Raw genomic sequence first — 26977 nt, forward strand, 5'->3', positions numbered from 1 at the left:
GTTCTATTCTACTCTACACTGTTCTATTCTATACGGTTCTATTCTACTCTACACTGTTATATTCTACTCTACACTGTTCTATTCTATACTGTTATATTCTACTCTACACTGTTCTATTCTATTCTATACTGTTATATTCTACTCTACACTGTTCTATTCTACTCTACACTGTTCTATTCTATACTGTTATATTCTGTTCTATTCTACTCTACACTGTTCTATTCTGTTCTATTCTACTCTACACTGTTCTATTCTACTCTACACTGTTCTATTCTATACTGTTATATTCTGTTCTATTCTACTCTACACTGTTCTATTCTGTTCTATTCTACTCTACATTGTTATATTCTACTCTACACTGTTCTATTCTACTCTACACTGTTCTATTCTATACGGTTCTATTCTACTCTACACTGTTCTATTCTACTCTACACTGTTCTATTCTACTCTACACTGTTGTATTCTACTCTACACTGTTCTATTCTACTCTACATTGTTCTATTCTACTCTACACTGTTCTATTCTATACTGTTCTATTCTACTCTACACTGTTCTATTCTATTCTGTTCTATTCTACTCTACACTGTTCTATTCTATTCTGTTGTATTCTACTCTACACTGTTCTATTCTATTCTGTTGTATTCTACTCTACACTGTTCTATTCTATTCTGTTGTATTCTACTCTACACTGTTCTATTCTACTCTACACTGTTATATTCTACTCTACACTGTTCTATTCTATTCTGTTGTATTCTACTCTACACTGTTGTATTCTACTCTACACTGTTCTATAATGTTCTATTCTACTCTACACTGTTCTATTCTATTCTGTTGTATTCTACTCTACACTGTTCTATTCTATTCTGTTGTATTCTACTCTACACTGTTCTATTCTACTCTACATTGTTATATTCTACTCTACATTGTTATATTCTACTCTACACTGTTATATTCTATACTGTTCTATTCTACTCCACTGTTATATTCTATTCTATACTGTTATATTCTACTCTACACTGTTCTACTCTACACTGTTCTATTCTATACGGTTCTATTCTACTCTACACTGTTGTATTCTACTCTACACTGTTCTATTCTATACTGTTATATTCTACTCTACACTGTTCTATTCTATACTGTTCTATTCTACTCTACACTGTTCTGTTCTATTCTACACTGTTCTGTTCTATTCTACACTGTTATATTCTACTCTACACTGTTATATTCTACTCTACACTGTTATATTCTACTCTACATTGTTATATTCTATACTGTTCTATTCTACTCTACACTGTTATATTCTACTCTACATTGTTATATTCTATACTGTTCTATTCTACACTGTTCTATTCTATACGGTTCTATTCTACTCTACACTGTTCTATTCTATACTGTTCTATTCTACTCTACACTGTTCTATTCTACTCTACACTGTTATATTCTATTCTACACTGTTCTATTCTATTCTACACTGTTATATTCTACTCTACATTGTTATATTCTACTCTACATTGTTATATTCTACTCTACACTGTTATATTCTACTCTACACTGTTATATTCTACTCTACACTGTTATATTCTACTCTACACTGTTATATTCTACTCTACACTGTTATATTCTACTCTACACTGTTATTTCTACTCTACATTGTTATATTCTACTCTACACTGTTATATTCTACTCTACACTGTTATATTCTACTCTACACTGTTCTATTCTGTTCTGTTCTATTCTACTCTACACTGTTATATTCTACTCTACACTGTTCTGTTCTATTCTACACTGTTATATTCTACTCTACACTGTTATATTCTACTCTACATTGTTATATTCTATACTGTTATATTCTACTCTACACTGTTATATTCTACTCTACATTGTTATATTCTATACTGTTCTATTCTACACTGTTCTATTCTACACTGTTCTATTCTATACGGTTCTATTCTACTCTACACTGTTGTATTCTACTCTACACTGTTCTATTCTACACTGTTATATTCTACTCTACACTGTTATATTCTACTCTACATTGTTATATTCTATACTGTTATATTCTACTCTACACTGTTATATTCTATTCTACACTGTTCTATTCTATACTGTTCTATTCTACTCTACACTGTTCTATTCTATACTGTTATATTCTACTCTACACTGTTCTATTCTATACTGTTCTATTCTACTCTACACTGTTCTATTCTACTCTACACTGTTCTATTCTACTCTACACTGTTCTATTCTATTCTACACTGTTCTATTCTACTCTACACTGTTATATTCTACTCTACACTGTTGTTATACATTGTTATATTCTACTCTACATTGTTATATTCTACTCTACATTGTTATATTCTACTCTACATTGTTATATTCTACTCTACACTGTTCTATTCTACTCTACACTGTTCTATTCTGTTATATTCTACTCTACACTGTTCTATTCTACTCTACACTGTTCTATTCTACTCTACACTGTTATATTCTACTCTACATTGTTATATTCTACTCTACATTGTTATATTCTACTCTACATTGTTATATTCTACTCTACATTGTTCTATTCTACTCTACACTGTTCTATTCTACTCTACACTGTTCTATTCTGTTATATTCTACTCTACACTGTTCTATTATGTTATATTTTACTCTACACTGTTCTGTTCTACTCTACACTGTTCTGTTCTATTCTACTCTACACTGTTCTATTCTGTTCTATTCTACTCTACACTGTTCTATTCTGTTATATTCTACTCTACACTGTTCTGTTCTACTCTACACTGTTCTGTTCTACTCTACACTGTTATATTCTACTCTACACTGTTCTGTTCTATTCTACTCGACACTGTTCTGTTCTATTCTACTCTACACTGTTCTGTTCTATTCTACTCTACTCTACAATGTTTTGTTCTGTTCTATTCTACTCTGCACTGTTCTATTCTGTTCTATTCTACTCTACTCTGTTCTGTTCTATTCTACTCTACACTGTTTTATTCTGTTCTATTCTACTCTACACTGTTCTGTTCTATTCTACTCTACACGGTTCTATTATGTTCTAATCTATTCTACACTGTTCTGTTCTATTCTACTCTACACTGTTCTATTCTGTTCTATTCTACTCTACACTGTTCTGTTCTATTCTACTCTACACGGTTCTATTATGTTCTATTCTATTCTACACTGTTCTGTTCTATTCTACTCTACACTGTTCTGTTTTCTTCTGTTCTATTCTACTCTACTCTACACTGTTTTCTTCTGTTCTATTCTACTCTACACTGTTCTATTCTGTTCTATTCTACTCTACACTGTTCTGTTCTACTCTACACTGTTCTGTTCTATTCTACTCTACACTGTTCTATTCTGTTCTATTCTACTCTACACTGTTCTGTTCTACTCTACACTGTTCTGTTATATTCTGTTGTATTCTACTCTACACTGTTCTATTCTACTCTACACTGTTATATTCTACTCTACACTCTTCTCTACACTGTTCTATTCTATTCTGTTGTATTCTACTCTACACTGTTGTATTCTACTCTACACTGTTCTATAATGTTCTATTCTACTCTACACTGTTCTATTCTATTCTGTTGTATTCTACTCTACACTGTTCTATTCTATTCTGTTGTATTCTACTCTACACTGTTCTATTCTACTCTACATTGTTATATTCTACTCTACATTGTTATATTCTACTCTACACTGTTATATTCTATACTGTTCTATTCTACTCCACTGTTATATTCTATTCTATACTGTTATATTCTACTCTACACTGTTCTATTCTACTCTACACTGTTCTATTCTATACGGTTCTATTCTACTCTACACTGTTGTATTCTACTCTACACTGTTCTATTCTATACTGTTATATTCTACTCTACACTGTTCTATTCTATACTGTTCTATTCTACTCTACACTGTTCTGTTCTATTCTACACTGTTCTGTTCTATTCTACACTGTTATATTCTACTCTACACTGTTATATTCTACTCTACACTGTTATATTCTACTCTACATTGTTATATTCTATACTGTTCTATTCTACTCTACACTGTTATATTCTACTCTACATTGTTATATTCTATACTGTTCTATTCTACACTGTTCTATTCTATACGGTTCTATTCTACTCTACACTGTTCTATTCTATACTGTTCTATTCTACTCTACACTGTTCTATTCTACTCTACACTGTTATATTCTATTCTACACTGTTCTATTCTATTCTACACTGTTATATTCTACTCTACACTGTTATATTCTACTCTACACTGTTATATTCTACTCTACATTGTTATATTCTACTCTACATTGTTATATTCTACTCTACACTGTTATATTCTACTCTACACTGTTATATTCTACTCTACACTGTTATATTCTACTCTACACTGTTATATTCTACTCTACACTGTTATATTCTACTCTACACTGTTATATTCTACTCTACATTGTTATATTCTACTCTACACTGTTATATTCTACTCTACACTGTTATATTCTACTCTACACTGTTCTATTCTGTTCTGTTCTATTCTACTCTACATTGTTATATTCTACTCTACACTGTTATATTCTACTCTACACTGTTATATTCTACTCTACACTGTTCTATTCTACTCTACACTGTTCTATTCTACTCTACACTGTTCTATTCTATACTGTTCTATTCTACTCTACACTGTTCTATTCTACTCTACACCGTTCTATTCTATACTGTTCTATTCTACTCTACACTGTTCTATTCTATACTGTTCTATTCTACTCTACACTGTTCTATTCTATACTGTTCTATTCTACTCTACACTGTTCTATTCTATACTGTTCTATTCTACTCTACACTGTTCTATTCTATACTGTTCTATTCTACTCTACACTGTTCTATTCTACTCTACACTGTTCTATTCTATACTGTTCTATTCTACTCTACACTGTTCTATTCTATTCTGTTGTATTCTACTCTACACTGTTCTATTCTATACTGTTCTATTCTACTCTACACTGTTCTATTCTACTCTATACTGTTCTATTCTACTCTACACTGTTCTATTCTACTCTACACTGTTCTATTCTACTCTACACTGTTCTATTCTACTCTACACTGTTATATTCTACTCTACACTGTTCTATTCTATACTGTTGTATTCTACTCTACACTGTTCTATTCTACTCTACATTGTTATATTCTATTCTATACTGTTCTATTCTACTCTACACTGTTCTATTCTATTCTGTTGTATTCTACTCTACACTGTTCTATTCTATACTGTTCTATTCTACTCTACACTGTTCTATTCTATACGGTTCTATTCTACTCTACACTGTTATATTCTACTCTACACTGTTCTATTCTATACTGTTATATTCTACTCTACACTGTTCTATTCTATTCTATACTGTTATATTCTACTCTACACTGTTCTATTCTACTCTACACTGTTCTATTCTATACTGTTATATTCTGTTCTATTCTACTCTACACTGTTCTATTCTGTTCTATTCTACTCTACACTGTTCTATTCTACTCTACACTGTTCTATTCTATACTGTTATATTCTGTTCTATTCTACTCTACACTGTTCTATTCTGTTCTATTCTACTCTACATTGTTATATTCTACTCTACACTGTTCTATTCTACTCTACACTGTTCTATTCTATACGGTTCTATTCTACTCTACACTGTTCTATTCTACTCTACACTGTTCTATTCTACTCTACACTGTTGTATTCTACTCTACACTGTTCTATTCTACTCTACATTGTTCTATTCTACTCTACACTGTTCTATTCTATACTGTTCTATTCTACTCTACACTGTTCTATTCTATTCTGTTCTATTCTACTCTACACTGTTCTATTCTATTCTGTTGTATTCTACTCTACACTGTTCTATTCTATTCTGTTGTATTCTACTCTACACTGTTCTATTCTATTCTGTTGTATTCTACTCTACACTGTTCTATTCTACTCTACACTGTTATATTCTACTCTACACTGTTCTATTCTATTCTGTTGTATTCTACTCTACACTGTTGTATTCTACTCTACACTGTTCTATAATGTTCTATTCTACTCTACACTGTTCTATTCTATTCTGTTGTATTCTACTCTACACTGTTCTATTCTATTCTGTTGTATTCTACTCTACACTGTTCTATTCTACTCTACATTGTTATATTCTACTCTACATTGTTATATTCTACTCTACACTGTTATATTCTATACTGTTCTATTCTACTCCACTGTTATATTCTATTCTATACTGTTATATTCTACTCTACACTGTTCTATTCTACTCTACACTGTTCTATTCTATACGGTTCTATTCTACTCTACACTGTTGTATTCTACTCTACACTGTTCTATTCTATACTGTTATATTCTACTCTACACTGTTCTATTCTATACTGTTCTATTCTACTCTACACTGTTCTGTTCTATTCTACACTGTTCTGTTCTATTCTACACTGTTATATTCTACTCTACACTGTTATATTCTACTCTACACTGTTATATTCTACTCTACATTGTTATATTCTATACTGTTCTATTCTACTCTACACTGTTATATTCTACTCTACATTGTTATATTCTATACTGTTCTATTCTACACTGTTCTATTCTATACGGTTCTATTCTACTCTACACTGTTCTATTCTATACTGTTCTATTCTACTCTACACTGTTCTATTCTACTCTACACTGTTATATTCTATTCTACACTGTTCTATTCTATTCTACACTGTTATATTCTACTCTACATTGTTATATTCTACTCTACATTGTTATATTCTACTCTACACTGTTATATTCTACTCTACACTGTTATATTCTACTCTACACTGTTATATTCTACTCTACACTGTTATATTCTACTCTACACTGTTATATTCTACTCTACACTGTTCTATTCTACACTGTTATATTCTACTCTACACTGTTCTATTCTACTCTACACTGTTCTATTCTATACTGTTATATTCTACTCTACACTGTTCTATTCTATACTGTTATATTCTACTCTACACTGTTCTATTCTACTCTACACTGTTCTATTCTATACTGTTATATTCTGTTCTATTCTACTCTACACTGTTCTATTCTGTTCTATTCTACTCTACACTGTTCTATTCTGTTCTATTCTACTCTACACTGTTCTATTCTGTTCTATTCTACTCTACACTGTTCTATTCTGTTCTATTCTACTCTACACTGTTCTATTCTGTTCTATTCTACTCTACACTGTTCTATTCTATACTGTTATATTCTGTTCTATTCTACTCTACACTGTTCTATTCTGTTCTATTCTACTCTACACTGTTCTATTATGTTCTATTCTACTCTACACTGTTCTATTCTATACTGTTCTATTCTACTCTACACTGTTCTATTCTATACTGTTCTATTCTACTCTACACTGTTCTATTCTATACTGTTCTATTCTACTCTACACTGTTCTATTCTACTCTACACTGTTCTATTCTACTCTACACTGTTCTATTCTATACTGTTCTATTCTACTCTACACTGTTCTATTCTATTCTGTTGTATTCTACTCTACACTGTTCTATTCTATACTGTTCTATTCTACTCTACACTGTTCTATTCTACTCTATACTGTTCTATTCTACTCTACACTGTTCTATTCTACTCTACACTGTTCTATTCTACTCTACACTGTTCTATTCTACTCTACACTGTTATATTCTACTCTACACTGTTATATTCTACTCTACACTGTTCTATTCTATACTGTTGTATTCTACTCTACACTGTTCTATTCTACTCTACATTGTTATATTCTATTCTATACTGTTCTATTCTACTCTACACTGTTCTATTCTATTCTGTTGTATTCTACTCTACACTGTTCTATTCTATACTGTTCTATTCTACTCTACACTGTTCTATTCTATACGGTTCTATTCTACTCTACACTGTTATATTCTACTCTACACTGTTCTATTCTATACTGTTATATTCTACTCTACACTGTTCTATTCTATTCTATACTGTTATATTCTACTCTACACTGTTCTATTCTACTCTACACTGTTCTATTCTATACTGTTATATTCTGTTCTATTCTACTCTACACTGTTCTATTCTGTTCTATTCTACTCTACACTGTTCTATTCTACTCTACACTGTTCTATTCTATACTGTTATATTCTGTTCTATTCTACTCTACACTGTTCTATTCTGTTCTATTCTACTCTACATTGTTATATTCTACTCTACACTGTTCTATTCTACTCTACACTGTTCTATTCTATACGGTTCTATTCTACTCTACACTGTTCTATTCTACTCTACACTGTTCTATTCTACTCTACACTGTTGTATTCTACTCTACACTGTTCTATTCTACTCTACATTGTTCTATTCTACTCTACACTGTTCTATTCTATACTGTTCTATTCTACTCTACACTGTTCTATTCTATTCTGTTCTATTCTACTCTACACTGTTCTATTCTATTCTGTTGTATTCTACTCTACACTGTTCTATTCTATTCTGTTGTATTCTACTCTACACTGTTCTATTCTATTCTGTTGTATTCTACTCTACACTGTTCTATTCTACTCTACACTGTTATATTCTACTCTACACTGTTCTATTCTATTCTGTTGTATTCTACTCTACACTGTTGTATTCTACTCTACACTGTTCTATAATGTTCTATTCTACTCTACACTGTTCTATTCTATTCTGTTGTATTCTACTCTACACTGTTCTATTCTATTCTGTTGTATTCTACTCTACACTGTTCTATTCTACTCTACATTGTTATATTCTACTCTACATTGTTATATTCTACTCTACACTGTTATATTCTATACTGTTCTATTCTACTCCACTGTTATATTCTATTCTATACTGTTATATTCTACTCTACACTGTTCTATTCTACTCTACACTGTTCTATTCTATACGGTTCTATTCTACTCTACACTGTTGTATTCTACTCTACACTGTTCTATTCTATACTGTTATATTCTACTCTACACTGTTCTATTCTATACTGTTCTATTCTACTCTACACTGTTCTGTTCTATTCTACACTGTTCTGTTCTATTCTACACTGTTATATTCTACTCTACACTGTTATATTCTACTCTACACTGTTATATTCTACTCTACATTGTTATATTCTATACTGTTCTATTCTACTCTACACTGTTCTATTCTACTCTACATTGTTATATTCTATACTGTTCTATTCTACACTGTTCTATTCTATACGGTTCTATTCTACTCTACACTGTTCTATTCTATACTGTTCTATTCTACTCTACACTGTCCTATTCTACTCTACACTGTTATATTCTATTCTACACTGTTCTATTCTATTCTACACTGTTATATTCTACTCTACATTGTTATATTCTACTCTACATTGTTATATTCTACTCTACACTGTTATATTCTACTCTACACTGTTATATTCTACTCTACACTGTTATATTCTACTCTACACTGTTATATTCTACTCTACACTGTTATATTCTACTCTACACTGTTCTATTCTACACTGTTATATTCTACTCTACACTGTTCTATTCTACTCTACACTGTTCTATTCTATACTGTTATATTCTACTCTACACTGTTCTATTCTATACTGTTATATTCTACTCTACACTGTTCTATTCTACTCTACACTGTTCTATTCTATACTGTTATATTCTGTTCTATTCTACTCTACACTGTTCTATTCTGTTCTATTCTACTCTACACTGTTCTATTCTACTCTACACTGTTCTATTCTGTTCTATTCTACTCTACACTGTTCTATTCTGTTCTATTCTACTCTACACTGTTCTATTCTATACTGTTATATTCTGTTCTATTCTACTCTACACTGTTCTATTCTGTTCTATTCTACTCTACACTGTTCTATTATGTTCTATTCTACTCTACACTGTTCTATTCTGTTCTATTCTACTCTACACTGTTCTATTCTGTTCTATTCTACTCTACACTGTTCTATTCTGTTCTATTCTACTCTACACTGTTCTATTCTATACTGTTATATTCTGTTCTATTCTACTCTACACTGTTCTATTCTGTTCTATTCTACTCTACACTGTTCTATTCTATACTGTTCTATTCTACTCTACACTGTTCTATTCTATACTGTTCTATTCTACTCTACACTGTTCTATTCTATACTGTTCTATTCTACTCTACACTGTTCTATTCTATACTGTTCTATTCTACTCTACACTGTTCTATTCTATACTGTTCTATTCTACTCTACACTGTTCTATTCTATACTGTTCTATTCTACTCTACACTGTTCTATTCTATACTGTTCTATTCTACTCTACACTGTTCTATTCTACTCTACACTGTTCTATTCTGTTCTATTCTACTCTACACTGTTCTATTCTGTTCTATTCTACTCTACACTGTTCTATTCTATACTGTTATATTCTGTTCTATTCTACTCTACACTGTTCTATTCTGTTCTATTCTACTCTACACTGTTCTATTCTATACTGTTCTATTCTACTCTACACTGTTCTATTCTATACTGTTCTATTCTACTCTACACTGTTCTATTCTATACTGTTCTATTCTACTCTACACTGTTCTATTCTATACTGTTCTATTCTACTCTACACTGTTCTATTCTATACTGTTCTATTCTACTCTACACTGTTCTATTCTATACTGTTCTATTCTACTCTACACTGTTCTATTCTACTCTACACTGTTCTATTCTATACTGTTCTATTCTACTCTACACTGTTCTATTCTATACTGTTCTATTCTACTCTACACTGTTCTATTCTACTCTACACTGTTCTGTTCTATTCTACTCTACACTGTTCTATTCTATACTGTTCTATTCTACTCTACACTGTTCTATTCTATACTGTTCTATTCTACTCTACACTGTTCTATTCTACTCTACACTGTTCTATTCTATACTGTTCTATTCTACTCTACACTGTTCTATTCTATACTGTTCTATTCTACTCTACACTGTTCTATTCTACACTGTTCTATTCTATACTGTTCTATTCTACTCTACACTGTTCTATTCTATACTGTTCTATTCTACTCTACACTGTTCTATTCTATACTGTTCTATTCTACTCTACACTGTTCTATTCTACTCTACACTGTTCTATTCTACTCTACACTGTTCTATTCTATACTGTTCTATTCTACTCTACACTGTTCTATTCTACTCTACACTGTTATATTCTACTCTACACTGTTCTATTCTATACTGTTATATTCTACTCTACACTGTTCTATTCTATTCTATACTGTTATATTCTACTCTACACTGTTCTATTCTACTCTACACTGTTCTATTCTATACTGTTATATTCTGTTCTATTCTACTCTACACTGTTCTATTCTGTTCTATTCTACTCTACACTGTTCTATTCTACTCTACACTGTTCTATTCTATACTGTTATATTCTGTTCTATTCTACTCTACACTGTTCTATTCTGTTCTATTCTACTCTACATTGTTCTATTCTACTCTACACTGTTCTATTCTACTCTACACTGTTCTATTCTACTCTACATTGTTCTATTCTACTCTACACTGTTCTATTCTATACTGTTCTATTCTACTCTACACTGTTCTATTCTGTTCTATTCTACTCTACACTGTTCTATTCTATTCTGTTGTATTCTACTCTACACTGTTCTATTCTATTCTGTTGTATTCTACTCTACACTGTTCTATTCTATTCTGTTGTATTCTACTCTACACTGTTCTATTCTACTCTACACTGTTATATTCTACTCTACACTGTTCTATTCTATTCTGTTGTATTCTACTCTACACTGTTGTATTCTACTCTACACTGTTCTATAATGTTCTATTCTACTCTACACTGTTCTATTCTATTCTGTTGTATTCTACTCTACACTGTTCTATTCTATTCTGTTGTATTCTACTCTACACTGTTCTATTCTACTCTACATTGTTATATTCTACTCTACATTGTTATATTCTACTCTACACTGTTATATTCTATACTGTTCTATTCTACTCCACTGTTATATTCTATTCTATACTGTTATATTCTACTCTACACTGTTCTACTCTACACTGTTCTATTCTATACGGTTCTATTCTACTCTACACTGTTGTATTCTACTCTACACTGTTCTATTCTATACTGTTATATTCTACTCTACACTGTTCTATTCTATACTGTTCTATTCTACTCTACACTGTTCTGTTCTATTCTACACTGTTCTGTTCTATTCTACACTGTTATATTCTACTCTACACTGTTATATTCTACTCTACACTGTTATATTCTACTCTACATTGTTATATTCTATACTGTTCTATTCTACTCTACATTGTTATATTCTATACTGTTCTATTCTACACTGTTCTATTCTATACGGTTCTATTCTACTCTACACTGTTCTATTCTATACTGTTCTATTCTACTCTACACTGTTCTATTCTACTCTACACTGTTATATTCTATTCTACACTGTTCTATTCTATTCTACACTGTTATATTCTACTCTACATTGTTATATTCTACTCTACATTGTTATATTCTACTCTACACTGTTATATTCTACTCTACACTGTTATATTCTACTCTACACTGTTATATTCTACTCTACACTGTTATATTCTACTCTACACTGTTATATTCTACTCTACACTGTTATATTCTACTCTACACTGTTATTTCTACTCTACATTGTTATATTCTACTCTACACTGTTATATTCTACTCTACACTGTTATATTCTACTCTACACTGTTCTATTCTGTTCTGTTCTATTCTACTCTACACTGTTATATTCTACTCTACACTGTTCTGTTCTATTCTACACTGTTATATTCTACTCTACACTGTTATATTCTACTCTACATTGTTATATTCTATACTGTTATATTCTACTCTACACTGTTATATTCTACTCTACATTGTTATATTCTATACTGTTCTATTCTACACTGTTCTATTCTATACGGTTCTATTCTACTCTACACTGTTGTATTCTACTCTACACTGTTCTATTCTACACTGTTATATTCTACTCTACACTGTTATATTCTACTCTACATTGTTATATTCTATACTGTTATATTCTACTCTACACTGTTATATTCTATTCTACACTGTTCTATTCTATACTGTTCTATTCTACTCTACACTGTTCTATTCTATACTGTTATATTCTACTCTACACTGTTCTATTCTATACTGTTCTATTCTACTCTACACTGTTCTATTCTACTCTACACTGTTCTATTCTATTCTACACTGTTCTATTCTACTCTACACTGTTATATTCTACTCTACACTGTTATATTCTACTCTACATTGTTATATTCTACTCTACATTGTTATATTCTACTCTACATTGTTATATTCTACTCTACATTGTTATATTCTACTCTACACTGTTCTATTCTACTCTACACTGTTCTATTCTGTTATATTCTACTCTACACTGTTCTATTCTACTCTACACTGTTCTATTCTACTCTACACTGTTATATTCTACTCTACATTGTTATATTCTACTCTACATTGTTATATTCTACTCTACATTGTTATATTCTACTCTACATTGTTCTATTCTACTCTACACTGTTCTATTCTACTCTACACTGTTCTATTCTGTTATATTCTACTCTACACTGTTCTATTATGTTATATTTTACTCTACACTGTTCTGTTCTACTCTACACTGTTCTGTTCTATTCTACTCTACACTGTTCTATTCTGTTCTATTCTACTCTACACTGTTCTATTCTGTTCTATTCTACTCTACATTGTTCTATTCTACTCTACACTGTTCTATTCTACTCTACACTGTTCTATTCTACTCTACATTGTTCTATTCTACTCTACACTGTTCTATTCTATACTGTTCTATTCTACTCTACACTGTTCTATTCTGTTCTATTCTACTCTACACTGTTCTATTCTATTCTGTTGTATTCTACTCTACACTGTTCTATTCTATTCTGTTGTATTCTACTCTACACTGTTCTATTCTATTCTGTTGTATTCTACTCTACACTGTTCTATTCTACTCTACACTGTTATATTCTACTCTACACTGTTCTATTCTATTCTGTTGTATTCTACTCTACACTGTTGTATTCTACTCTACACTGTTCTATAATGTTCTATTCTACTCTACACTGTTCTATTCTATTCTGTTGTATTCTACTCTACACTGTTCTATTCTATTCTGTTGTATTCTACTCTACACTGTTCTATTCTACTCTACATTGTTATATTCTACTCTACATTGTTATATTCTACTCTACACTGTTATATTCTATACTGTTCTATTCTACTCCACTGTTATATTCTATTCTATACTGTTATATTCTACTCTACACTGTTCTATTCTACTCTACACTGTTCTATTCTATACGGTTCTATTCTACTCTACACTGTTGTATTCTACTCTACACTGTTCTATTCTATACTGTTATATTCTACTCTACACTGTTCTATTCTATACTGTTCTATTCTACTCTACACTGTTCTGTTCTATTCTACACTGTTCTGTTCTATTCTACACTGTTATATTCTACTCTACACTGTTATATTCTACTCTACACTGTTATATTCTACTCTACATTGTTATATTCTATACTGTTCTATTCTACTCTACACTGTTATATTCTACTCTACATTGTTATATTCTATACTGTTCTATTCTACACTGTTCTATTCTATACGGTTCTATTCTACTCTACACTGTTCTATTCTATACTGTTCTATTCTACTCTACACTGTTCTATTCTACTCTACACTGTTATATTCTATTCTACACTGTTCTATTCTATTCTACACTGTTATATTCTACTCTACACTGTTATATTCTACTCTACACTGTTATATTCTACTCTACATTGTTATATTCTACTCTACATTGTTATATTCTACTCTACACTGTTATATTCTACTCTACACTGTTATATTCTACTCTACACTGTTATATTCTACTCTACACTGTTATATTCTACTCTACACTGTTATATTCTACTCTACACTGTTATATTCTACTCTACATTGTTATATTCTACTCTACACTGTTATATTCTACTCTACACTGTTATATTCTACTCTACACTGTTCTATTCTGTTCTGTTCTATTCTACTCTACACTGTTATATTCTACTCTACACTGTTCTGTTCTATTCTACACTGTTATATTCTACTCTACACTGTTATATTCTACTCTACATTGTTATATTCTATACTGTTATATTCTACTCTACACTGTTATATTCTACTCTACATTGTTATATTCTATACTGTTCTATTCTACACTGTTCTATTCTATACGGTTCTATTCTACTCTACACTGTTGTATTCTACTCTACACTGTTCTATTCTACACTGTTATATTCTACTCTACACTGTTATATTCTACTCTACAGTGTTATATTCTATACTGTTATATTCTACTCTACACTGTTATATTCTATTCTACACTGTTCTATTCTATACTGTTCTATTCTACTCTACACTGTTCTATTCTATACTGTTATATTCTACTCTACACTGTTCTATTCTATACTGTTCTATTCTACTCTACACTGTTCTATTCTACTCTACACTGTTCTATTCTACTCTACACTGTTCTATTCTATTCTACACTGTTCTATTCTACTCTACACTGTTATATTCTACTCTACATTGTTATATTCTACTCTACATTGTTATATTCTACTCTACATTGTTATATTCTACTCTACATTGTTATATTCTACTCTACACTGTTCTATTCTACTCTACACTGTTCTATTCTGTTATATTCTACTCTACACTGTTCTATTCTACTCTACACTGTTCTATTCTACTCTACACTGTTATATTCTACTCTACATTGTTATATTCTACTCTACATTGTTATATTCTACTCTACATTGTTATATTCTACTCTACATTGTTCTATTCTACTCTACACTGTTCTATTCTACTCTACACTGTTCTATTCTGTTATATTCTACTCTACACTGTTCTATTATGTTATATTTTACTCTACACTGTTCTGTTCTACTCTACACTGTTCTGTTCTATTCTACTCTACACTGTTCTATTCTGTTCTATTCTACTCTACACTGTTCTATTCTGTTATATTCTACTCTACACTGTTCTGTTCTACTCTACACTGTTCTGTTCTATTCTACTCTACACTGTTCTGTTCTATTCTACTCTACTCTACAATGTTTTGTTCTATTCTATTCTACTCTGCACTGTTCTATTCTGTTCTATTCTACTCTACTATGTTCTGTTCTATTCTACTCTACACTGTTTTATTCTGTTCTATTCTACTCTACACTGTTCTGTTCTATTCTACTCTACACGGTTCTATTATGTTCTATTCTATTCTACACTGTTCTGTTCTATTCTACTCTACACTGTTCTATTCTGTTCTATTCTACTCTACACTGTTCTGTTCTATTCTACTCTACACGGTTCTATTATGTTCTATTCTATTCTACACTGTTCTGTTCTATTCTACTCTACACTGTTCTGTTTTCTTCTGTTCTATTCTACTCTACTCTACACTGTTTTCTTCTGTTCTATTCTACTCTACACTGTTCTATTCTGTTCTATTCTACTCTACATTGTTATATTCTACTCTACACTGTTCTATTCTACTCTACACTGTTCTATTCTATACGGTTCTATTCTACTCTACACTGTTCTATTCTACTCTACACTGTTCTATTCTACTCTACACTGTTGTATTCTACTCTACACTGTTCTATTCTACTCTACATTGTTCTATTCTACTCTACACTGTTCTATTCTATACTGTTCTATTCTACTCTACACTGTTCTATTCTATTCTGTTCTATTCTACTCTACACTGTTCTATTCTATTCTGTTGTATTCTACTCTACACTGTTCTATTCTATTCTGTTGTATTCTACTCTACACTGTTCTATTCTATTCTGTTGTATTCTACTCTACACTGTTCTATTCTACTCTACACTGTTATATTCTACTCTACACTGTTCTATTCTATTCTGTTGTATTCTACTCTACACTGTTGTATTCTACTCTACACTGTTCTATTCTATACTGTTCTATTCTACTCTACACTGTTCTATTCTACTCTACACTGTTATATTCTATTCTACACTGTTCTATTCTATTCTACACTGTTATATTCTACTCTACATTGTTATATTCTACTCTACATTGTTATATTCTACTCTACACTGTTATATTCTACTCTACACTGTTATATTCTACTCTACACTGTTATATTCTACTCTACACTGTTATATTCTACTCTACACTGTTATATTCTACTCTACACTGTTATTTCTACTCTACATTGTTATATTCTACTCTACACTGTTATATTCTACTCTACACTGTTATATTCTACTCTACACTGTTCTATTCTGTTCTGTTCTATTCTACTCTACACTGTTATATTCTACTCTACACTGTTCTGTTCTATTCTACACTGTTATATTCTACTCTACACTGTTATATTCTACTCTACATTGTTATATTCTATACTGTTATATTCTACTCTACACTGTTATATTCTACTCTACATTGTTATATTCTATACTGTTCTATTCTACACTGTTCTATTCTATACGGTTCTATTCTACTCTACACTGTTGTATTCTACTCTACACTGTTCTATTCTACACTGTTATATTCTACTCTACACTGTTATATTCTACTCTACATTGTTATATTCTATACTGTTATATTCTACTCTACACTGTTATATTCTATTCTACACTGTTCTATTCTATACTGTTCTATTCTACTCTACACTGTTCTATTCTATACTGTTATATTCTACTCTACACTGTTCTATTCTATACTGTTCTATTCTACTCTACACTGTTCTATTCTACTCTACACTGTTCTATTCTACTCTACACTGTTCTATTCTATTCTACACTGTTCTATTCTACTCTACACTGTTATATTCTACTCTACATTGTTATATTCTACTCTACATTGTTATATTCTACTCTACATTGTTATATTCTACTCTACATTGTTATATTCTACTCTACACTGTTCTATTCTACTCTACACTGTTCTATTTTGTTATATTCTACTCTACACTGTTCTATTCTACTCTACACTGTTCTATTCTACTCTACACTGTTATATTCTACTCTACATTGTTATATTCTACTCTACATTGTTATATTCTACTCTACATTGTTATATTCTACTCTACATTGTTCTATTCTACTCTACACTGTTCTATTCTACTCTACACTGTTCTATTCTGTTATATTCTACTCTACACTGTTCTATTATGTTATATTTTACTCTACACTGTTCTGTTCTACTCTACACTGTTCTGTTCTATTCTACTCTACACTGTTCTATTCTGTTCTATTCTACTCTACACTGTTCTATTCTGTTATATTCTACTCTACACTGTTCTGTTCTACTCTACACTGTTCTGTTCTATTCTACTCTACACTGTTCTGTTCTATTCTACTCTACTCTACAATGTTTTGTTCTATTCTATTCTACTCTGCACTGTTCTATTCTGTTCTATTCTACTCTACTATGTTCTGTTCTATTCTACTCTACACTGTTTTATTCTGTTCTATTCTACTCTACACTGTTCTGTTCTATTCTACTCTACACGGTTCTATTATGTTCTATTCTATTCTACACTGTTCTGTTCTATTCTACTCTACACTGTTCTATTCTGTTCTATTCTACTCTACACTGTTCTGTTCTATTCTACTCTACACGGTTCTATTATGTTCTATTCTATTCTACACTGTTCTGTTCTATTCTACTCTACACTGTTCTGTTTTCTTCTGTTCTATTCTACTCTACTCTACACTGTTTTCTTCTGTTCTATTCTACTCTACACTGTTCTATTCTGTTCTATTCTACTCTACACTGTTCTGTTCTACTCTACACTGTTCTGTTCTATTCTACTCTACACTGTTCTATTCTGTTCTATTCTACTCTACACTGTTCTGTTCTACTCTACACTGTTCTGTTATATTCTACTCTACACTGTTCTATTCTGTTATATTCTACTCTACACTTCTGTTCTGTTCTGTTCTATTCTACTCTACACTGTTCTGTTCTACTCTACAGTGTTCTGTTCTATTCTACTCTACAGTGTTCTATTCTACTCTACACTGTTCTATTCTGTTCTATTCTACTCTACACTGTTCTATTCTATTCTACACTGTTCTATTCTACTCTACACTGTTCTGTTCTGTTCTATTCTACTCTACACTGTTCTATTCTATTCTACACTGTTCTATTCTACTCTACACTGTTCTATTCTGTTATATTCAACACTGTTCTGTTCTGTTCTATTCTCCTCTACACTGTTCTATTCTATTCTACACTGTTCTATTCTACTCTACACTGTTCTGTTCTATTCTCCTCTACACTGTTCTATTCTATTCTATACTGTTCTATTCTACTCTACACTGTTCTGTTCTATTCTCCTCTACACTGTTCTGTTCTATTCTCCTCTACACTGTTCTATTCTATTCTACACTGTTCTATTATACTCTACACTGTTCTGTTCTATTCTCCTCTACACTGTTCTATTCTATTCTACACTGTTCTATTCTACTCTACACTGTTCTGTTCTATTCTACACTGTTCTATTCTACTCTACACTGTTCTGTTCTATTCTCCTCTACACTGTTCTATTCTATTCTACACTGTTCTATTCTACTCTACACTGTTCTGTTCTACTCTACACTGTTATATTCTACTCTACACTGTTATATTCTACTCTACATTGTTATATTCTACTCTACATTGTTATATTCTACTCTACACTGTTATATTCTACTCTACATTGTTATATTCTACTCTACACTGTTCTGTTATTCTGTTCTATTCTACTCTACACTGTTATATTCTACTCTACACTGTTATATTCTACTCTACATTGTTATATTCTATTCTACATTGTTCTGTTATATTCTGTTATATTCTATTCTACACTGTTATATTCTACTCTACATTGTTATATTCTACTCTACATTGTTATATTCTACTCTACATTGTTATATTCTACTCTACACTGTTATATTCTACTCTACATTGTTATATTCTATTCTACATTGTTCTGTTATATTCTATTCTATACTGTTATATTCTACTCTACATTGTTATATTCTACTCTACATTGTTCTATTCTACTCTACACTATTCTATTCTACTCTACATTGTTATATTCTACTCTACATTGTTATATTCTACTCTACACTGTTATATTCTACTCTACACTGTTATATTCTACTCTACACTGTTATATTCTACTCTACATTGTTATATTCTACTCTACACTGTTATATTCTACTCTACACTGTTATATTCTACTCTACACTGTTCTATTCTATACTGTTATATTCTACTCTACACTGTTCTATTCTACTCTACACTGTTCTATTCTATTCTGTTCTATTCTACACTGTTCTATTCTGTTCTATTCTACTCTACACTGTTCTATTCTGTTCTATTCTACTCTACACTGTTATATTCTACTCTACATTGTTATATTCTACTCTACACTGTTCTATTCTATACTGTTATATTCTACTCTACACTGTTCTGTTCTATTCTGTTCTATTCTACACTGTTCTATTCTGTTCTATTCTACTCTACACTGTTATATTCTACTCTACATTGTTATATTCTACTCTACACTGTTCTATTCTATACTGTTATATTCTACTCTACACTGTTCTATTCTATACTGTTATATTCTATTCTACACTGTTCTATTCTGTTCTATTCTACTCTACACTGTTCTATTCTACTCTACACTGTTCTATTCTACTCTACACTGTTCTATTCTGTTCTATTCTACTCTACACTGTTCTATTCTGTTCTATTCTACTCTACACTGTTCTATTCTGTTCTATTCTACTCTACACTGTTCTATTCTACTCTACACTGTTCTATTCTATTCTACACTGTTCTATTCTGTTCTATTCTACTCTACACTGTTCTATTCTGTTCTATTCTACTCTACACTGTTATATTCTATTCTACATTGTTCTGTTATATTCTGTTATATTCTATTCTACATTGTTCTGTTATATTCTGTTCTATTCTACTCTACACTGTTCTGTTCTATTCTGTTATATTCTACTCTACACTGTTATATTCTACTCTACATTGTTATATTCTACTCTTCACTGTTATATTCTACTCTACATTGTTATATTCTACTCTACACTGTTATATTCTACTCTACATTGTTATATTCTACTCTACATTGTTATATTCTACTCTACACTGTTATATTCTATTTTACATTGTTCTGTTATATTCTGTTCTATTCTACTCTACACTGTTATATTCTACTCTACACTGTTCTATTCTACTCTACATTGTTATATTCTACTCTACATTGTTATATTCTACTCTACATTGTTATATTCTATTCTACACTGTTATATTCTACTCTACACTGTTATATTCTACTCTACACTGTTCTATTCTATTCTGTTCTATTCTACACTGTTCTATTCTGTTATATTCTACTCTACACTGTTCTATTCTATTCTGTTCTATTCTACTCTACACTGTTCTATTCTGTTCTATTCTACTCTACACTGTTCTATTCTGTTCTATTCTACTCTATACTGTTCTATTCTGTTCTATTCTACTCTACACTGTTCTATTCTGTTCTATTCTACTCTACACTGTTCTATTCTGTTCTATTCTACTCTATACTGTTCTATTCTGTTCTATTCTACTCTATACTGTTCTATTCTGTTCTATTCTACTCTACACTGTTCTATTCTGTTCTATTCTACTCTACACTGTTCTATTCTGTTCTATTCTACTCTACACTGTTCTATTCTGTTCTATTCTACTCTACACTGTTCTGTTCTGTTCTACTCTACACTGTTCTGTTCTGTTCTACTCTACACTGTTCTGTTATATTCTACTCTACACTGTTATATTCTACTCTGTTATATTCTACTCTACACTGTTATATTCTACTCTACATTGTTATATTCTACTCTACACTGTTCTGTTCTATTCTGTTCTATTCTACTCTACACTGTTATATTCTACTCTGTTATATTCTACTCTACACTGTTATATTCTACTCTACACTGTTATATTCTACTCTACACTGTTATATTCTCCTCTACACTGTTCTGTTCTATTCTGTTCTGTTCTACACTGTTCTGGTATATTCTACTCTACACTGTTATATTCTCCTCTACACTGTTATATTCTACTCTACATTGTTATATTCTACTCTACACTGTTCTATTCTGTTCTGTTCTACACTGTTCTGTTCTATTCTACTCTACACTGTTCTATTCTGTTCTATTCTACTCTACACTGTTATATTCTACTCTACATTGTTATATTCTACTCTACACTGTTCTATTCTATACTGTTATATTCTACTCTACACTGTTCTGTTCTATTCTGTTCTATTCTACACTGTTCTATTCTATTCTACTCTACACTGTTATATTCTACTCTACATTGTTATATTCTACTCTACACTGTTCTATTCTATACTGTTATATTCTACTCTACACTGTTCTATTCTATACTGTTATATTCTATTCTACACTGTTCTATTCTGTTCTATTCTACTCTACACTGTTCTATTCTACTCTACACTGTTCTATTCTACTCTACACTGTTCTATTCTGTTCTATTCTACTCTACACTGTTCTATTCTGTTCTATTCTACTCTACACTGTTCTATTCTACTCTACACTGTTCTATTCTGTTCTATTCTACTCTACACTGTTCTATTCTACTCTACACTGTTCTATTCTACTCTACACTGTTCTATTCTATTCTGTTCTATTCTACACTGTTCTATTCTGTTCTATTCTACTCTACACTGTTCTATTCTGTTCTATTCTACTCTACACTGTTATATTCTATTCTACATTGTTCTGTTATATTCTGTTATATTCTATTCTACATTGTTCTGTTATATTCTGTTCTATTCTACTCTACACTGTTCTGTTCTATTCTGTTATATTCTACTCTACACTGTTATATTCTACTCTACATTGTTATATTCTACTCTTCACTGTTATATTCTACTCTACATTGTTATATTCTACTCTACACTGTTATATTCTACTCTACATTGTTATATTCTACTCTACATTGTTATATTCTACTCTACACTGTTATATTCTATTTTACATTGTTCTGTTATATTCTGTTCTATTCTACTCTACACTGTTATATTCTACTCTACACTGTTCTATTCTACTCTACATTGTTATATTCTAATCTACATTGTTATATTCTACTCTACATTGTTATATTCTATTCTACACTGTTATATTCTACTCTACACTGTTATATTCTACTCTACACTGTTCTATTCTATTCTGTTCTATTCTACACTGTTCTATTCTGTTATATTCTACTCTACACTGTTCTATTCTATTCTGTTCTATTCTACTCTACACTGTTCTATTCTGTTCTATTCTACTCTACACTGTTCTATTCTGTTCTATTCTACTCTATACTGTTCTATTCTGTTCTATTCTACTCTACACTGTTCTATTCTGTTCTATTCTACTCTACACTGTTCTATTCTGTTCTATTCTACTCTATACTGTTCTATTCTGTTCTATTCTACTCTACACTGTTCTGTTCTGTTCTACTCTACACTGTTCTGTTCTGTTCTACTCTACACTGTTCTGTTATATTCTACTCTACACTGTTATATTCTACTCTGTTATATTCTACTCTACACTGTTATATTCTACTCTACATTGTTATATTCTACTCTACACTGTTCTGTTCTATTCTGTTCTATTCTACACTGTTATATTCTACTCTACACTGTTATATTCTACTCTACACTGTTATATTCTACTCTACACTGTTATATTCTCCTCTACACTGTTCTGTTCTATTCTGTTCTGTTCTACACTGTTCTGGTATATTCTACTCTACACTGTTATATTCTCCTCTACACTGTTATATTCTACTCTACATTGTTATATTCTACTCTACACTGTTCTATTCTGTTCTGTTCTACACTGTTCTGTTCTATTCTACTCTACACTGTTATATTCTGTTCTATTCTACTCTACATTGTTCTATTCTCCTCTACACTGTTATATTCTGTTCTATTCTACTCTACACTGTTATATTCTACTCTACATTGTTCTATTCTACTCTACACTGTTATATTCTACTCTACACTGTTATATTCTATTCTACACTGTTATATTCTACTCTACATTGTTATATTCTACTCTACATTGTTATATTCTACTCTACACTGTTATATTCTGTTCTACTCTACACTGTTCTGTTCTGTTCTACTCTACACTGTTCTGTTATATTCTACTCTACACTATTCTGTTCTACTCTACACTGTTCTGTTGTATTCTACTCTACACTGTTATATTCTACTCTACATTGTTATATTCTACTCTACATTGTTATATTCTACTCTACACTGTTATATTCTGTTCTACTCTACACTGTTCTGTTATATTCTACTCTACACTATTCTGTTCTACTCTACACTGTTCTGTTGTATTCTACTCTACACTGTTATATTCTACTCTACATTGTTATATTCTACTCTACATTGTTATATTCTACTCTACACTGTTATATTCTGTTCTACTCTACACTGTTCTGTTCTGTTCTACTCTACACTGTTCTGTTATATTCTACTCTACACTATTCTGTTCTACTCTACACTGTTCTGTTATATTCTACTCTACACTGTTCTATTCTGTTCTATTCTACTCTACACTGTTCTGTTCTACTCTACACTGTTCTGTTATATTCTACTCTACACTGTTCTATTCTGTTCTATTCTACTCTACACTGTTCTGTTCTATTCTATTCTGCTCTACACTGTTCTGTTCTATTCTACTCTACACTGTTCTATTCTGTTCTATTCTACTCTACTCTACACTGTTCTGTTCTGTTCTGTTCTACTCTACACTGTTATATTCTACTCTACACTGTTCTATTGTGTTCTATTATACTCTACACTGTTCTGTTCTATTCTATTCTACTCTACACTGTTCTGTTCTATTCTGTTCTACTCTACACTGTTCTGTTCTATTCTATTCTACTCTACACTGTTCTATTCTATTCTACTCTACACTGTTCTGTTCTGTTCTATTCTACTCTACACTGTTCTATTCTACTCTACACTGTTATATTCTACTCTACACTGTTCTATTCTGTTCTATTCTACTCTACACTGTTCTGTTCTATTCTACTCTACACTGTTCTATTCTGTTCTATTCTACTCTACACTGTTCTGTTCTGTTCTATTCTACTCTACACTGTTCTATTCTGTTCTATTCTACTCTACACTGTTCTACTCTACACTGTTCTGTTCTATTCTATTCTACTCTACACTGTTCTGTTCTGTTCTATTCTACTCTACACTGTTCTATTCTGTTCTATTCTACTCTACACTGTTCTATTCTGTTCTATTCTACTCTACACTGTTCTGTTCTATTCTATTCTACTCTACACTGTTCTATTCTGTTCTATTCTACTCTACACTGTTCTGTTCTATTCTATTCTACTCTACACTGTTCTATTCTGTTCTATTCTACTCTACACTGTTCTATTCTGTTCTATTCTACTCTACACTGTTCTATTCTGTTCTACTCGGTTTGATTCTGTTATATTGTAATCTACTATATTCTGTCTGTCTAGGTATTTGGATCTGAGGCGGTTTGGTTCTGTCCCTCATGGTGGGTTTGGTATGGGCTTTGAGCGCTACCTGCAGTGTGTTTTGGGGGTCGACAACATCAAAGACGTTATTCCATTCCCCAGATACTCCCACTCTTGCCTTCTGTAAACTGTACACTGAGTATACCAAACATTAAGAACACCTTCCTAATATTGAGTTGCACCCCCCTTCAGAACAGCCTCAATTCATCGGGGCATGGACTCTACAAGGTGTCGAAAGCGTTCCACAGGGATGCTGGCCCATGTTGACTCCAATGCTTCGTACTGTTGTCTAGCTGGGTGTCCTTTGGGTGGTGGACCATTCTGGATACACACAGGAAACTGTTGAGTGTGAAAAACCCAGCAGCGTTGCAGTTCTTGACACAAACCAGTGCACCTACTACCATACCCCGTTCAAAGGCACTTAAATCTATTGTGTCTTGCCCATTCATCCTCTGAACGACACACAGACACAATCCATGTCTCTATGGTCTCAAGGCTTAAAATCCTTCTTTAACCTGTCATCCTCCTCTTCATCTACACTGATTAAAGTGGATTTAACAAGTGGCATCAATAAGGGATCATAACCTGGATTCACCTGGTCTGTCTATGTCATGGAAAAAGCAGGTGTTCATAATGTTTTGTCCACTCAATGGATGTGTCACTATGGTCAGATGATTTGTTTTGTAAAGATGTCACTGTTTTTTGATTTATAAAATGTTAAAATGATCAAATGTTGTCTGTTGTTGTTCATATGAGAAACTGTCAAAAATAGTGTTTAAATGCATAGCCGTGGGAAGTAGGGGTGCCGAGTGTGTTGCAGGAAGTAGGGGTGCCGAGTGCGTTGCAGGAAGTAGGGGTGCCGAGTGCGTTGCAGGAAGTAGGGGTGCCGAGTGTGTTGCAGGAAGTAGGGGTGCCGAGTGCGTTGCAGGAAGTAGGGGTGCCGAGTGTGTTGCAGGAAGTAGGGGTGCGGAGTGCGTGGCAGGAAGTAGGGGTGCCGAGTGCGTGGCAGGAAGTAGGGGTGCCGAGTGCGTGGCAGGAAGTAGGGGTGCCGAGTGCGTGGCAGGAAGTAGGGGTGCCGAGTGCGTGGCAGGAAGTAGGGGTGCCGAGTGCGTGGCAGGAAGTAGGGGTGCCGAGTGCGTGGCAGGAAGTTGGGGTGCCGAGTGCGTGGCAGGAAGTAGGGGTGCCGAGTGCGTGGCAGGAAGTTGGGGTGCCGAGTGCGTGGCAGGAAGTAGGGGTGCCGAGTGCGTGGCAGGAAGTAGGGGTGCCGA

The 26977-nt window shown here is 32.1% G+C and overlaps 1 protein-coding gene across 1 annotated transcript in view; it reads left to right on the forward strand.

Annotated features, from left to right (window-relative positions):
- The window catches only part of LOC112239572 (probable asparagine--tRNA ligase, mitochondrial), a 56074-nt gene extending 30156 nt beyond the window's left edge, over positions 1-25918 (forward strand). Inside the window, exon 14 of the mRNA XM_042296536.1 lies at positions 25692-25918. Coding sequence (XP_042152470.1) covers positions 25692-25836 — 145 coding nt within the window. The 3' untranslated portion in view covers positions 25837-25918. The remainder of the gene's footprint in view (positions 1-25691) is intronic.
- Positions 25919-26977: the final 1059 nt, after the last annotated feature.

This window comes from Oncorhynchus tshawytscha, linkage group LG13, assembly GCF_018296145.1.
Source record: "Oncorhynchus tshawytscha isolate Ot180627B linkage group LG13, Otsh_v2.0, whole genome shotgun sequence".
Lineage (NCBI taxonomy): Eukaryota > Metazoa > Chordata > Actinopteri > Salmoniformes > Salmonidae > Oncorhynchus > Oncorhynchus tshawytscha.